Below are 16,490 nucleotides of genomic sequence, written 5' to 3' on the forward strand. Positions count from 1 at the left end.
ATTCACCAAAAGTGTGGGTCATTAGCTTAAAAGCTAAGGTATGGCAATACTTTTATTAGGCCCAACTAAAATGTCACAAAGTCATGTGCAAGATTTCAGGTTCTGCAGAACTCTTTATCATCAAGCTGAATGAAAAGTTCTGGGGACCTCTAAAGTTTGCATATGACTTTGTGACATTTCAGTGGTTCTGAATATTATTTTTGTATCTTAAAAACACAACATTTTGTGGCCACTCAAGGCCTGTTCTCCCATTATTCAAGCACTGCAAGAACTATGTTTCCTTGGGTTCTCCTTGTGCCACTATGGTTTCCACCCAACCATCACCTTTTGGACTGAGCGGCAATTGTATGGGAGATGCTCTTGTCACTGGTCCCATCCACACGGTTCCAAACCTCCAGTTGTGGTGATATGGAAATAAACCATAAGGAAGTGGCTACCTTACTGCTCCTGTAACAATGAAGGATCAGTTCACTTGGGGTGCCTTATGGTTTTGCTACTATTTTACTGAAAGAGAATGAAGTTTAACAAGTAACTTGCATAGAAGTCTCGTTAGAAGTTTTCAAGAAAAAGCAGGCAGGTATTCATTGCAGACAGGATACCTTGCCTCAGGGTGGCCTACACAGTCCTTCATATCTCTTCTGGTGTTTCTCATTCTGTTCTAGCACATGAATAAAACTTATTTGTCTTAGATAAAGAGCTTGTTACTGTACTCAGCAATTCAGTGTCTATTCCCTCCTCCTCCTTTGGCAAAGCGCAAAAAATAAACTGATTGATACATGGAACGAAAACTGATCTGCTGTCCCCCCTCTCTCAGGGTACATCCAGACCGAGAATTTTTGGGTGGTGAGACCACACCGATTCAGCATTCCTGACACTAAGAAGCCAGATGTGAAAATCCCCATACTGATCTCAGGTTGACTGATTACACTGACAGGGGTGGGGCTGAAAATAAGAGACCATCACAGCAAAACCCTGCAGGATCCCCTGCCTCTTTTTTCAAGTACTTCTTTCTGTAGTTTTGGTGTAAAGCTGCAGCACAGAAGCCATTGTCTATGGAAGCAGTAGTTCAGGCACAGCCTCATATCTGTGCTAGTCTTATATTCTGAGCAGCTGTGGAACGGAGCAGGGTCCAGGTTTCTTAGTGCTAATCACCAGGAGACAGCTGCTTAAGATATTCGAGTCAGGCTAGGAAAGTGTTTTGAATATGAAATACATGCAGAACTAGGTTAGTAGAGTAAGATGCTACTGCTCTTATGGGCATGTTTTACTGTAAGACTGTGGATAGATATAAACTCCTGGACAGAGCTTTGAAAAGTTACTTTTTTGAACTATAACTCCCATCAGCCCCAGCCAGCATGGCCAGTGGATTGGGCTGATGGGAGTTGTAGTTCAAAAAAAGTAACTTTTCCAAGCTCTGCTCCTGGAGTTAACTCTTCAGGAGATTACCTACATAATACATTTAGGGTACACTCCAAACTCCCACATGGGTGACATGGAGGTCTCCATCTGCTCAGCACGCAACAGCTCTGCCAGCCTCTTCCCATAGAGGTTTCCCTTCTGTCTACCCTGAAATGGGGCATTGCATGGAGGGTGAGGGACTCAGATGGCCCAGGAACTGCTGCATCCTGAGCCAGCCCCACTGTCATCACTTGACAGCATCAGGCCCCATCTGGGCTCTGCCACTTTGTTACGCTCCACCAATGCCTGGGCGGGGCTTCAATTGCTCTGCTACTCCTCAATATTGATGAAATTTGGGGTGTTGGCTATCTCAGATTTTGGAACAGAGAAGAAAACCAGGTTCATACTCTATCAAATTTTCTGCACTCAGGTGCTGTGGAAGGGGTTAGTTTGTAAAGGTATAAATGGCTCTTGGTCCTAAGTTTGCCATCTTTTTAATTGATCTCTGTTCATCTGCAAACCCTAGCAGATGATGTTTCTCTCCTGTATCAAGCTATTGCTAAACACACAGCAGCAGAGTAGAACAGTGTCAGTTGGCAGCCCTACTCTGTTCTGAGTTCCCACCACAAGATTTGGAACCATCCAGGCACAGCTGTGAGCAGCTCACATGGCCCAAAGGGATCCTGACTAATCCCCAAAAGGCTTTGCTATGCAAAAGACTCTCAGCTGCCCTGCTGTGAGGAAGTTAGGGCTGGAACTGAGAGCTTGATGGGTGTGATGGCCTTAAGGAGGAGGGACCACTGTCACCAGCCTTTTATCAAAAGGTCAAGCCTGCCTCATCTACAAGCCATGACCAAATGAAATCTGTAATTTGAGACTTTCTGGGCTGCAACTGTGGTCTCAGCCTTCATTGGGAGAGGGGTAAATATGTCAAAGGTTCTCTGATTGGCACTTCAGCCATGTAAGTCCCATTAAAGTCAGCAGGGGAGGGGTGTTGAAATACAGGGTGCTTTGGTGTAATGGACCATATGGGCTCTGTTTTCCTGCTCTCTGATCGCCTCATGCATTTTGCAGTACATCAATTATTATTACTATTGATTACATTTATTTCCTGCCCTTCCTCACAAAGGAGCCCAGGCTGGCAAACACACAAAGAACAAAACAATTAAAACATCTAAAAAACAATTCCAATACAGATGCAAACTGGGGAAAATCTTTACTTAAAGGGCTTCATGAAAGGGGAAGGTCTTCAGTAGGTTCTGAAAAGACCACAGAGACGTTGCCTATCTAATATTTAATGGGAAGGAATTCCAAAGGATAGGTGCCACTGCATTAAAGATCGGCTTCGTTTGTTGGGCAAAATGGAGTATTCTGGAGGAGTGCATGTCTGGCTGGAGCACTCCACACTGCAACATTTTGTTGCAGATCCCAGTTGTGATTGAATAATAGGAATTAAAAACTCAAGAGGTATACTCACATCTTGCTGAAATGCCTGGATGTCACCCATAGGTGTCAATATCTCTCCAGAGGCCCTATTACAAAAATCTACTGAAGAGGAGAATGGTGTTATTTTAAAAGGTGAATACATATGATCCCATTCTGTTTGGAATTGCCCCTGGGAGGGAGAGAGTGCAGAGTGCTGTGATGAACCTTTCGCCATCCAGCTCAGTACCACCACTAAGATACAGATTGTTTCTTCCCCCACCCTCCCCAGATCATTCACCAGAGGTGTGGGGGGACCAGTGTTGATCCTGATTGTGTCGCTGGGGTAGGCAGAGAGGTTTTAACTTTTGTCTTTGAGAACATGATAGGCTTTTCTGTTTCTCCCCTTTTTCTCTTGTTTTATTACCCTTGCTTATTCCTTGGGGCAAGGACCTGCCATTTTTGCTTGGTTTATTTCTGAATGGTGCTATATCAACAAAAAGAAAATATGGATGCAGTTTTTAGGGGAAACCCTGCCAATGTGCAGTCTGTGCAAACACAGCTCTTTTAAGCATGCAGGCAGCGGCGTCACTAGCGGGAGTGCGGGGGGGTGCGGACCTCCGATGCATGCCCTCCCAGGGGCATGGATGAGGTGGCTGGGCTTGCGTGCGCGTGCATGCGCACTTGAGGCCAGCCACCCCGTCCATGCTCCTGGGAGGGCGCGCGCCGGAGGGGCACCCAGCCGGAGAAGGCCTGGGAACGCCGGTGCGCCTCCCTCGCCCCGCCGACGCTGCTCCCAGTCTCGCCCGCCCGCCGGCCTCTGTGGAGTTGGAGCAGCCTTGCTGGGCAACGGGGCGGGGCGGGGTGGCTCTGGGTGTCACCCCCCTCATGGTGACACCCGGGTGTGGGCCGCACCCTCCGCACCCTGGTAGTGACGCCCCTGCGTGCAGGTGCTAATTTCAAAAACAGCTTCAACAGGGATTTTGTTTGTTTGTAATTACAACAATCTCAGCCTCAGCATCAAAGGTATAACAAATTGTTTGGAACAGCTGCCCTGCCAAATAATGGGTTTAAGGATCAGGCATGAACAGTCAGTCTGCTGGTGAACTTTTCTGGGTCTTTAAAATGTAAATGTGCTGCCTTCAAGTCGATGGCGACCCTATGAATAGGGTTTTCATGAGACTGAGAGGCAGTGACTGGCCCAAGGTCACCCAGTGAGTTTCATGGCTGTGTGGGGATTCGAACCATAGTCCAACACCTTAACCACTATGCCACACTGAGTCTTTAGCCCTTTGAAAATGGGAAGCAGTAGTGTAGTGGCAAATTCAGAAGCGCAGGGTCCCTTTATGTTAGTCACAGCCATGCTCCCTCTCCACTTTTTTTTGCTGCGGGGTTGAAAATGAGATCCTTCTTAATGCCTAGGAGCCAATAAGCATGAAAGATGTGAGTGTAAGCCCTCAGAAGACTCTTCACAGTGTTTGACCCACCTCCTTTCACTCTGGTTGGCTCCAATCAGCAGGAAAGGACAAGTAAGACTCTTCACCGTGGCTAACGCACTCCCCTTTCATGCTAATTAGCTCGTAGGATGCTGGAGACATAGGGACCCTGCTGGGACCCTGCTCCCCCAAAGGTAAAGGGTTAAGACCCCCTGAGTCCCCACACAACTACACCCCTGATGACAAGATAAAACCCAAATAAACAAATGAACAATAATGAGGGCTATTCTGGTATGATATGCTTGTTTCTGCTTGGAAGATTGTCTTCTAAAATATTACAACAACAAGATCCGCTTTCCAAGTACCCAGGCCCTGTTTTCCATGATGTTTTATTTTAGGACAATGATATTACCACATATGTAAAATCCGAGCAACGAGGGAAAGGGCCTGTTCTATTTTAGAACATGCAGCAGATTTGATATATAAAGGAAAGGCTAAAGGGTAGATAACAAGGCCACTTACCCCTCTTACACATGGGACGGGGGGGAGGGGAATTGAGGTTTAAGACCTTTTGTAGGTTGCCTGATTTCAGAAACTGGTATTTTATTTGATTGCCTTATCTTCTTGCTTTTCCTTCCAAGATATTACTCCACTAGCCTCAAGCTTTGTCCACTAACAGTGAAGTCCCAGGAGTAAACCTGTCTATAGCAAGTGTCTTGTCTCTTAAAATCAAATTACTGCTACATTCCTATACATTTATTTATTTTATTTATTTTATTTATTTAATTACACTTTTAAACCGCCCTATAGCAACGAGCTCTCAGGGCAGTGTACAGCAAAATAAAACCACATTTAAAAAACGAACAAGTGTGGATTAAAACATACAATATAAAACATATTTAAAAACAAAATTAAAATACGAATAAAATAAAAATACAATTACAGTTAAGTTTAAAATAAAATTAAATTTAAGTTTAAAAGTTTAAAATGCCTGGGCGAAGAGGTAGGTTTTTACCTGGCGCCGAAAAGATAACAAAGAAGGCGCCAGGCGTATCTCATCTGGGAGGGCATTCCATAATTCGGGGGCCACCACTGAAAAGGCCCTAGATCTAATTGTTGTTCTCCGGGCCTCCCTATGAGTTGGGACCCAGAGAAGGGCCTTAGATGTCGAGCGCAGTGAACGGGTAGGTACATAGCGAGAGAGGCGTTCCATCAGATATTGCGGTCCGATGCCGTTAAGGGCTTTATAGGTAAGAACCAACACTTTGAATCTGGCCCGGAAACATATAGGTAGCCAGTGCAGTTGGGCCAGAATAGGTGTTATATGGTTGAATTTCTTCGTCCCAGTAAGAACTCTGGCCGCAGCATTCTGCACTAGCTGAAGTTTCCGAATCGTCTTCAAAGGTAACCCTACGTAGAGTGCATTACAGTAATCCAATCTAGAGGTTACCAGAGCGTGAATAACTGAGGCGAGGTTCTCCCTGTCCAGATAGGGTCGTAGTTGGGCTACCAGCCGAAGCTGGTAGAACGCATTCCGTGCCACCGAGGCTACCTGAGCCTCAAGTGACAGGAGCGGATCTAATAAGACCCCCAAACTACGGACCTGCTCCTTTAGGGGGAGTGTAACCCCATCCAGAGCAGGTCTGACATCAACCAGCTGGGCAGAGTACCCCCCCACCAACAGCATCTCAGTCTTGTCAGGATTGAGTTTCAGTTTATTAGCTCTCATCCAGTCCATTATCGCGGCCAGGCAGCGGTTCAGTACATTGACAGCCTCACCTGAGGAAGATGAAAAGGAGAAGTAGAGTTGCGTATCATCAGCATATTGCTGAAAACGCACTCCAAAACTCCTGATGACCTCACCCAGCGGCTTCATATAGATATTAAAGAGCATGGGGGACAGAACTGAACCCTGCGGGACCCCATATTGGAGTACCCAGGGACTCGAGTAATGCTCCCCAAGCATCACCTTCTGGAGGCGATTCCCAAGATAGGAGTGCAGCCACTGCCAAGCAGTGCCTCCAATTCCCAAGTCCGTGAGTCGCCCCAGAAGGATACCATGGTCGATGGTATCCAAAGCCGCCGAGAGATCAAGGAGAACCAACAGAGTTACACTCCCTCTGTCTTTCTCCCGACAGAGGTCATCATACAGGGCGACCAAGGCCGTTTCTGTACCAAACCCCGGCCGAAAGCCCGATGGAAATGGGTCCAGATAATCAGTTTCATCCAAGAGAGCCTGGAGTTGGTGAGCGACCACGCGCTCTAGAACCTTGCCCAGAAATGGAACATTTGCTACCGGTCTATAGTTGTTAAAATTATCAGGGTCCAAGGAGGGCAGGAGTGCAGGAAAGGGCAGGTTAAACCCACACACACTTTGTTCCCTTAAAAAACCTACCCCTACTTATTTTTCCCCAAGGGGGATGCTGGGTGCAACATCCGCTGAGATAAACATGGGTAGGAAAGGCAGCTTCAGCACTGCCCCCTCACTCACCTATGCTGCACTTTAAGTCATTTCACCCCAGTTCATACAAATTTGGCATGCTCTGCATTCCGACACATGGGTCATGGGTGTGAATGCAATGCCTGGTTTGTTTGCCTCTGCATACAGGAATGTGATGTCAGATGGCAGGCCTCACTTGATTTAGCTATGCTATGGCACAACATGGAAAGAATTAAAGTGCAAGGACATTGTATACATGGTAGCTTTTGTGTAAGGTACAGAGGTGGAATGGAGATGGAAGAAAAAGGCATTTCAGAGAGGCCAAAGAGATGTGCTATTTCAGGGCACATGCTCAACTCCTCAAAGTCAAAGATCTAAATAGAACTAGGTTTGAACTGTCAGTAGCTTCCTAACCAGCTACAAATGCTTTCATAAGCTCTCTTCATGCAATATATCCAGGGATATGAATACATGGACAGTAGGGAGCCTTAGATCAATGTGTGGACTTGGGAGGCAAAGGCCAGCAAACACAATTCCAATTCCACCTGTCCACATGTTCATATCCCCAAATATTTTTTATTTAAAATATTTCTATCCCACTCTTCTACCCTACAACAAAATATATAAAATGCATAAAATACAGTTAAGAAATCAAGGGGAGAGATATTAAAAGAGGACTAAAGAGGTAACACTAAAAGCAGGGGGGATAAAATCAGTTTCAGGCTATACCTTCAGTCCCTCAGTATGCCGTATGAACAAGGCTATAGCCACTCCAGAATAAAATGTGCCTTGCATAACTTCCCCCTAAAATAAATGTTCAAATCAAAGGTCAAATGCTGTGAATTTACAAATTATCACCTTTGATAATCTTGACAAAAGTATTGATTTCAGTTGGTCATTTCATCATCTGTACATTCACTACTTACCACTTTTTGAGGCAGCAATTTATATAAGAATCCTTTGTGGGGGGGTTAACATTTGTTTTCTTAGCATTTCAGTCATGACCTGGATGACAACGTCCTAAGAAATCACAGTCATTTAATTTTTGTCCTAAACAAACATGGAAACGGCTTCACAAATTATGGTGAACTAAAAGTATCACTAACCGAATTCACAAACTAAGCGATCTGGAAGAAACCAATCTTTGATGAGGTTCTCAGTGAAAGTAAATTGGAACTGTAAATGTTTGTTAAAAGGACTTAATTGTGAACTGATTTTCCCCCTCAGCTCCAACGGACTGTATACAAGTGGATTTCCATCTCTCATATTTACTGTCAGCTCTTCACTGAGACAGCAGTGTCGGTGGGGGTGCAGTCAGGGCTGGAGATTCCTTGGCTATAAATCTGCCGGGCTAGCAAGGAGGAAGCAAGATAAGAGCAGAGGCCGTTCAAAGCTTACATGCCAAGCCAGAAATCCAGAAGAGACGTCAGTGAAGGTCCGGGTCTAGTTTGCCGAGAGATCAGTCCAAGTCAAGGTTCAGGGAATAGGAAGACACACAGTGGTCACGCCTGATGTTGTAGTCAGCAACAAGCTGAAGCCAAGGTTTGACTTTTAAGGAGCAGGTTTGTCAGCAGGTGTGAGCCATCAGCGTTTTGGCCTTACGTGGACAGGCCTGCCCCTCTTCTGCCTGACCTTCTGTTGTCTATATTCTGCAGGTGAGGGGGGAGTCTCCTGTTCACTGCCTGCGTCTGGCTGAAGGGCTTCAGCTGTGTCTGGGGTGCTCTGCAGCTGAGGGGGAGAAGGAGCTGGGTTCTCAGGAGTTTCCTCCATTTCTTCTTCTGGGTCTGCTGCTTCTGGGTCTGCTGCTGTTACTCCCGAGTCATCCTCGTCTGATGAGTCCTCTGACGGGGCCATGACATTTACACAATTCTTTGTCTTCTTTAAAGGTACTGTTTCTGTACAGCTCAAGAAGGACAGCATGGGCAATTTAAGCCTTATAGCCTGCCCGCAAATGGATAACCACAATTCTTTGGATAATGCCTCCAAGGAGTCTTCAATTACAATCTGGCAAAAACTCAGCCAGGCAAACACTAACAGCGGTGACCACACATTTGTCAAATGGAATCATGGCCCACTCACAAACACTATCAAAGACAGGTAAGCAGCCCACACCCAGCAATATGCATCTATGCAATGCTCTTGTTTCTCAGAGCATCTGGACTGAAGTCAAGATTGTTCTCATCTGCAATGGGTAGCTCAAGCAACAAGAATCTCAAAAGGGAATAGGAATTCTGTATATGATGTTATTATATCCCAGTGGATGCAAACGCACTGAGAGCAATTTGAAACTCATTCAGCTTTCATATTGAGAGATACAACTCTTTTCAGTGACAAACTCCTTGTTTTCACATGCTTAAGGTGTTAGTGCACTTGACTCACTACAGGGCCATTTCTTCTTCCATCATAATTTAAACTGGGGTGGAGACCCTTTTTCAGCCTGAGGGCCTCATTCCTTTCTGTACAACTTTTCAAGGGCCATATGCCAGTAGTAAACGTGGGTGGAACAAATAACCTAATTTTGTTTTGCTGTCGTTATATGCCTTCAAGTCGATTACAACTTATGCCAACCCTATGAATCAGTGACCTCCAATAGCATCTGTTATAAACTACCCTGTTCAGATCTTGTAAGTTCAAGTCTGTGGCTTCCTTTATGGAATCAATTCATCTCTTCTTTGGTCTTCCCCTTTTTCTACTCCCTTCTGTTTTTCCCAGCATTATTGTCTTTTCTAGTGAATCATGTCTTCTCATGATGTGTCCAAAGTATGATAACCTCAGTTTCATCATTTTAGCTTCTAGTGATAGTTCTGCTTTAATTTGTTCCAACACCCAATTATTTGTCTTTTTTGCTGTCCATGGTATCTGCAAAGCTCTCCTCCAACACCACATTTCAAATGAGTTGATTTTTCTCTAATCCACTTTTTTCTCTGTCCAACTTTCACATCCATACATAGAGATCAGGAATACCATGGTCTGAATGATCCTGACTTTAGTGTCCAGTGACACATCTTTGCATTTGAGGACCTTTTCTAGTTTTCTCATAGCTGCCCTTCCCAGTCCTAACGTTCTGATTTCTTGACTACTGTCTCCATTTTGGTAAATGACTGTGCCAAGGTATTGATAATCCTTGACAAGTTCAATGTCCTTGTCAGGGCTGGCCCCAAGAATGCCAGGGCCCTTGGACACCAGCCTGCCCTGAGCCCTGGAGCACGCATCCACAGCCCACCTACCTGCCTTCAAGGAGCAGGAGGTCAGGTGGGCCGGTGGAGGGGGCGGGCCGGTGGGGAGGTGAGTGAGCAGGGGGAGGGCGAGGGCGAGGGAGCGGGGCGAGGGCGAGGGAGCGGGGCGAGGGCGAGGGAGCGGGGCGAGGGCGAGGGAGCGGGGCGAGGGCGAGGGAGCGGGGCGAGGGCGAGGGAGCGGGGCGAGGGCGAGGGAGCGGGGCGAGGGCGAGGGAGCGGGGCGAGGGCGCGGGGGGAGGGCGAGGGCGCGGGGGGAGGGCGAGGGCGCGGGGGGAGGGCGAGGGCGCGGGGGGAGGGCGAGGGCGCGGGGGGAGGGCGAGGGCGCGGGGGGAGGGCGAGGGCGCGGGGGGAGGGCGAGGGCGCGGGGGGAGGGCGAGGGCGCGGGGGGAGGGCGAGGGCGCGGGGGGAGGACGAGGGCACGGGGAGGGCGAGGGCACGGGGAGGGCGAGGGCACGGGGAGGGGGAGGGCACGGGGAGGGGGAGGGCGCGGGGGAGGGGGAGGGCGCGGGGGAGGGCGCGGGGGAGGGGGAGGGCGCGGGGGAGGGGGAGGGTGCGGGGGAGGGGGAGGGTGAAGGTGAGTGAGTGGGGGGAGGGTGAGTGAGTGGGGGAGGGGGAGGGCAAGCAAGCTGGGGAGGAGAGGGGAGTGAGCGGGCAGAGGGAGAGTGAGCGGGGGAGGGGAGGGAGAGCGAGCGGGGGAGGGGAGGGAGAGCGAGCGGGGGAGGGGAGGGAGAGCGAGCGGGGGAGGGGAGGGAGAGCGAGCGGGGGAGGGGAGGGAGAGCGAGCGGGGGAGGGGAGGGGAGGGAGAGTTAGTGGGATAGGGGGAGCGAGGAAGCAGGGAGAGGGCAAGCAAGAGGGGGAGGGAAAGCAAGAGGGGGAGGGAGAGCAAGAGGGGGAGAGGGAGCAAGAGGTGGAGGGGGAGCAAGAGGGGGAGGGGGAGGGCAAGCAAGCAAGGGGGCAGAGGGAGAGCAGACAGGTGGGGGGAGAGTGAGAGAGTGGGCAGGCAGCTCCCTCTCTGCGATCCGCAGCAGGGAGCCTGCCATGGAAGGGGAGCGCTACTCCCCCACAATAACGAGGATCACTTCAGGGGGTCCTGTGGGCCACGGGGCCCTCAGCCAGGGCCCCACCTGGCCATACTTTGGAGCCACCCTTGGTCCTCATTGTCAACTTTAAAGTTACTTAAATCTTGTTGTCATTAATCTTCTTGACGTTCAGCTGTAGTCCTGCTTTTGTGCTTTCCTCTTTAACTTTCATCAGCATTCGTTTCAAATCATTACTGGTTTCTTTTAGTAGTATATGTACAGTAGGCTAATATCTATATGCACCCCACCCCCCATCCTCACTGGAAACAAACAAGAGATATTATCAGAGCTCAAGGGCACATTCCAGCTAGGCAAATATGTCAGGGTGCAGAGCTTGGAAGATTACTTTTAAAAAGTAATAAATTACAGTTACAATTACATGGCCCAAAAAGTAGTAATTACCATTACATTTGCAATTGCTCTGAAAGTAACTGATTACTTTGCTTTCTCTCAAAAGTCATCACTACAATTACATTTCAGTTACTTTTAAAAAAAAATGCCTACAAGGTGCTAGCCTTGGCTGCTGCACATCTAAGTAGCCTAAAACAATATTAAAAATAAACACACACATACAGAGGTAGTAGAATAATTATTTTTATCCATGAGATAGCAATGGTGGTCTCTCCGCTGGTAAGGGAGGTGGGGGGGGGGGGAGGCAGAGGCCACTACTCAGATCTTTGTACATCAAACCAAGTGCAACCCCCCCTCAGCCAGCAAGCATAATCTCTCACACTTAACTACGTCCCAGACCCTGCCCTGCCACCAACTAAGGGACACCCACCCAAGCAAACATTTTCCCCTGAGATGCAAAAAAGTTAAAATACTGCAAATGCAGCACAGTAGCCAGAGAGGGTGGTGGAGGCCACTTTGTGTGCCAAGTGCAAACACAGTATTCACATACACACACGTCATCTTTCACCTCCACAGTTCTTTATCTCCATTCTTTTGCTGCCTCCTCCTCCTCCTTTATCCATGTTCTTGCCCTCCGGCTTTTTCCCCTCCACTCCATTCTTCACCACCACCATCCATTTTCTTAAACAATTGTTTTCTCCACTCCACCCTGTCTCATTGTCCACTTCCTCCCTTGTTGCCTCCTACCCATGCACAGAGCATGAGGGAAGAGTGATGCTGCACAGAAGCCCAGTTTGAGGCACATGATTTTCATCTACAAATCAGAGGAGCAGAAGACTTCCCCTGCTCCCCCCCAAGTAAAGCCCAAAAGAAATGCTAGAAACATTACAATTACTCCACAAAAGTAATAAAATTACTCCTAGTACTATTATAATCAAAATGTAAAGGAATTACCCACTCATTCCTCAAAAAAGTAATGAATGACAAGTAATACATTACTTCTAACAAATTACTTCCAAGCTCTGTCAAGGTGTTGAAACAGGGCCAGTGAGGGATGTGGCCTGGGATAGTTCCCAGCATCACCTAGAGATTTGGTCCCCAGGTCTGAAGTTCCCCATCCTTGATTTAAGCCAGCTTTACAAATAATCCCATAGAAGTGACTATGTCCCAAGAAAAATTAATAGCCTGCCCACTCATGCTTGTCATTTGTACTTGCAGCCTCGCATAGGGTTTTTTGAAATATTAAGTGGTATAGAAGTGCTTTTAAATAAAATAAATTTGTAATGCACCAATCGCCCCAAAGGTACATAGAATTACAGATGGAAACCTGTGTGTGTGTTATGTGCCTTCAAGTTGATTACAACTTATGGCGACCCTATGAATCAGCAACCTCCAGTAGCATCTGTTGTAAACCACCCTGTTTAGATCTTGTCTGAAATTATTTAGATTTTCAGCAGTTGTTCCCTCGAAGGGTATTTGCTGAATGCCTATGGAATTAGCCAACTAGATGAGAATCTATTTGCATGTATTCAATTAATGTGCACTTTTTTTTTTACATTGAAATAATCCCTTTGGGGTGGTGGAGGGGCAGAGAAACAAGACTGGAACTTCAATGTGCAGGAAGGGATTTGAACTTTCTTCCCAATGTTGTCCCAACAAATTCCCCACAAGGTGCTTATTAGCTTCTATTAAGGCTGCAGTCCTGAACATAATAGTAGTCCACTGAAATCCAAAGGAATTTACTCCCAAGAAAATATGAGTGGCATCAGGGTGATAAAGAAAATCACACCGCCAGTCTGTAAACTTGGGGGGGAGGGAAGTCTAAGGGCTATTACATACTAATATCTATAAGGGAATGGAAGTCTCCCACATTGCAGGAAGAAAGGGTCATATAGCCTTCACCAATTTAGCAAAAGTTAAATGTTGGAAGGATCAAGCAAGCAACAATAAACATTGCAAGGGCAAAGATGACTTCTGAATGCCCAATATTTGGACAGGCACATGGCGGCACTCCTTGCCAATGGAGCTCCTTTCCTGCCAGTGGCAGTTGGTGGAGCTGGGCAGGACTGGTCAGAGGGACACCTCTGCCTCATTCACATCTCCTCCAGGTGGATCAGAGGTTTGGATTGCTCTGTTACTTGTTACCATGGGTGGTATTTAATGCTAGTCCTACTCAGAGTAGACTCATTGAAGTTAATAGACATGACAGCTTTATTAATGTCAATGGGTCTGCTCTGAGTTCAATACAACTCTATGGCTGCAATCTTAAACAAGTTTAGTAGAGAGTAAGTCTCATAGAACTCAAAAGAACTTACTTCCAAATAAACTTGCTTAGAAATGTGCTGTAAGTTTTATTGACATTACTGGGGCTTACTTCCAAGTGTACATATTTAGGGTGTGATGATCGGCTGTTAATTCTAGATACTAACTAATCAGATTTCCCCCTCCCTTTCTTTTGCATTGTGCTTAGTTGCCAGGGAAAAGCCCTATTACAGACAGACCTTCAATACCACAGAGATGTCTCTTCACTTATGGAGGATGCCAATGGGAACCAGGCAGAAACGAACAGCTATAATCCCTGGGGACTACACTGCCATAAACAGCATCTAAACCGCATGTCTTCCAAGTATAATGAGAACAAACTTCATCGTATCCTTTTCCTAGCTGGTTTTATACATTTGATTGATTTTTTTTGTTTTTATAATCCCAAGGTTGCAATGCAGAACTCTCAGTATCCCCTGAACCTTTAATAATAGATGAACATTTCAGCCTACATATATCATGGGTAACTTGCGCTAATTTTAGACTCTAGCGGTATTGGATAAAATATAAATACATAAGGAACAATCCAGCAAAAATTAATCATGACTAATGGTTAACCAGACATCATTGCATCACAACTCATATGTTAGAAAACAGACCTTGCTGGCATTGATTTCAGTTGGACTAAGGATGCAGTCCTGTACACATTTATAAGGAGTGAACTCAATAGGGCTTACTTATGAGTAGACAGGTATAGGATCACAGTGTTAGTCATAACTAATATATGCTGGATTTTTCCTGTATTCTCATACTCTGTATGAAATTTCTCTATAAGTTAAAAATACTGAACAAATAAATTGAAAAATTGCAAGTGAATATTTATTTATGTTATTTAGTCCACTGTATAACAAAAGTTCTCTGTCAGAATGTGCCATTTTGACAAAATCGGGGGGGAGGGATTGCATCTCATACATTTTGAATGTCACTGTTTCTATTTCATGTGAAGGAATTTGGGTTTCAAAATCCAAAAAGCTGGGTTTTGCACTCATATAATGCAAATACCACAACATTTAAAAACTATGCATTCAAATGTAAAAGTTTCAAAGGAAATATTTAATCAAAGTCTCAATTTGTGCTGATTTTCCTTTCAGCTCTACTTTGTATCATTCAGTGAAAAAGGAAAAAAATTCTACATGCATGAAAATGTCTGAAGACTCATGATACCCAATTCCTGATACAGTTCTCAAAGCCCAATCATGTAATAAGAACTTCCTATCAACCTTTATACGTTGGCTGGTGAACTCTATAGCTAGAAAGCCTCCACTGGCCTTTAGCAGTGATTGAAAATGATGGATAGCTCTGAAGCAGTGATACCTCACAGAATAAATGGGTTGAGATGGAAACAAGAAGCTAGTGAAGGTGGACTGCAGTTTTGCAAAGTTCTAAGTAAAAAAAAGAAATGTCCTTAATTTGCGTGTCCAGAATTTCTGTTGCTTGAAAATGTGGTATCCAAATACAAATACCCATGCATTCTGGACTTAAAGATGGGAACTAGACAGCATGGCGATGATGCATCAGAAGAGAAGAAAGCACGCCAAATAAAGAAGTGTGAACAGAGTACATCAGCCTCCCTTGGAGTCCGTATTTGTGGAATGCAGGTAAGAAGAGCTCATTCTAGTGTTTCAGAAAAAAAGAACACAGCAGTATCCTCAGAGCGCATATTCCTCAATGGTATAAAGAAGTAAGGCGTGGACTGAAACATACATACCAACTGAGAATGTAATGTTAGGAAGAAGAATATAACATTATTGATTTTACATCCCAGTTGCTCTGCTTTAGCCCAGGCCTGTACTTTTTAAAAAGTGAGATAAAAAATCTGAAATACTTGTTGATTTGTGGCAGTTGTCAAAATGAAAAGGTAAAAGACACCTCTTTCATCCTTAATATAATAGCTTTAAAAATACATTTTCTATCTCTTTTATGCAAAAACAGATTGCAATCCTCATGCTGTTGAAAATCAGTAACAAAATCTTCATAGAGTAACTATGTTAGTCTATTGTGGCAAAAACAATGAAGAGTCCTGTGGCACCTTGAACATCAGTAAATGTATCATCATGGTATAAACTTTCATGGACCAGAAACCATTGTGGCCAATACAAGATGCCCAGTGATTTCATTGGATCTGAATTACATTTATACCCCTGAGAAGGGCTACAGCATCACTCCTTTACAGTTGAAAAATAAGAATATTTTTTATAAAACACTCATGCTAGAGCTGCAAACTTTATTTGATGGAGTAATCAACTACTTTAACAACTTTAATTGGTATGGGGCATTTTTTAATTGGTGATCTAAAGGCAAATGATTAATTAACTAACAATTATTTAATAAACTGATAACCCCAATAAATACAGTATAAAAAGGAATAAGGTCTCCATCCAGTCTTTTACTTTGACTTAGATTCATCCATACATTTGAAAACTTGTACACAACAATCTGTTTTATTACAGTTAGGAGCACTGAAATAATTTCCCCAATTCACATCTCAAGTAGAATATGTAACATGAGAGCTGATGCAGACTGCATGTCACTCTGTGCTTGATCTACTGAAAATTTGTCAGTTACAATAGTTCTTTACCTTGGCCATTCCTGGTGCTTGTCACTAACCTAGGTGTTGGAAGTAGTCCTATGGTTTTGAACTGCTGTGGAAAGGTGGTAAATGACCATCAGCATTTGTAATTGCCAAGGCAGAGAGACAAGGAGAATTTCAAAAGAAAAGGCTTGCACAATGTTAAATGTAATCTCTGACACATAAATGCTGGGGAAATGATGGCATAATAGAGTGAATGTAATGTTATGGATAGAG

The 16,490-nt window shown here is 45.3% G+C and overlaps 1 protein-coding gene across 2 annotated transcripts in view; it reads left to right on the top strand.

Annotated features, from left to right (window-relative positions):
• Positions 1–16,490, top strand: part of IP6K3 (inositol hexakisphosphate kinase 3) — a 37,456-nt gene that overhangs the window by 18,833 nt on the left and 2,133 nt on the right. Inside the window, exons 3-5 of one of the 2 annotated variants that reach the window (XM_061632409.1) lie at positions 8,583–8,793; positions 13,833–14,011; positions 15,107–15,282. In XM_061632409.1, the coding sequence (XP_061488393.1) occupies positions 8,583–8,793; positions 13,833–14,011; positions 15,107–15,282 (566 nt within the window). The remainder of the gene's footprint in view (positions 1–8,582; positions 8,794–13,832; positions 14,012–15,106; positions 15,283–16,490) is intronic. The other variant, XM_061632410.1, reaches the window with a different exon arrangement.

This window comes from Rhineura floridana, chromosome 6 (genome assembly GCF_030035675.1).
Source record: "Rhineura floridana isolate rRhiFlo1 chromosome 6, rRhiFlo1.hap2, whole genome shotgun sequence".
In the NCBI taxonomy this organism is placed as follows: domain Eukaryota; kingdom Metazoa; phylum Chordata; class Lepidosauria; order Squamata; family Rhineuridae; genus Rhineura; species Rhineura floridana.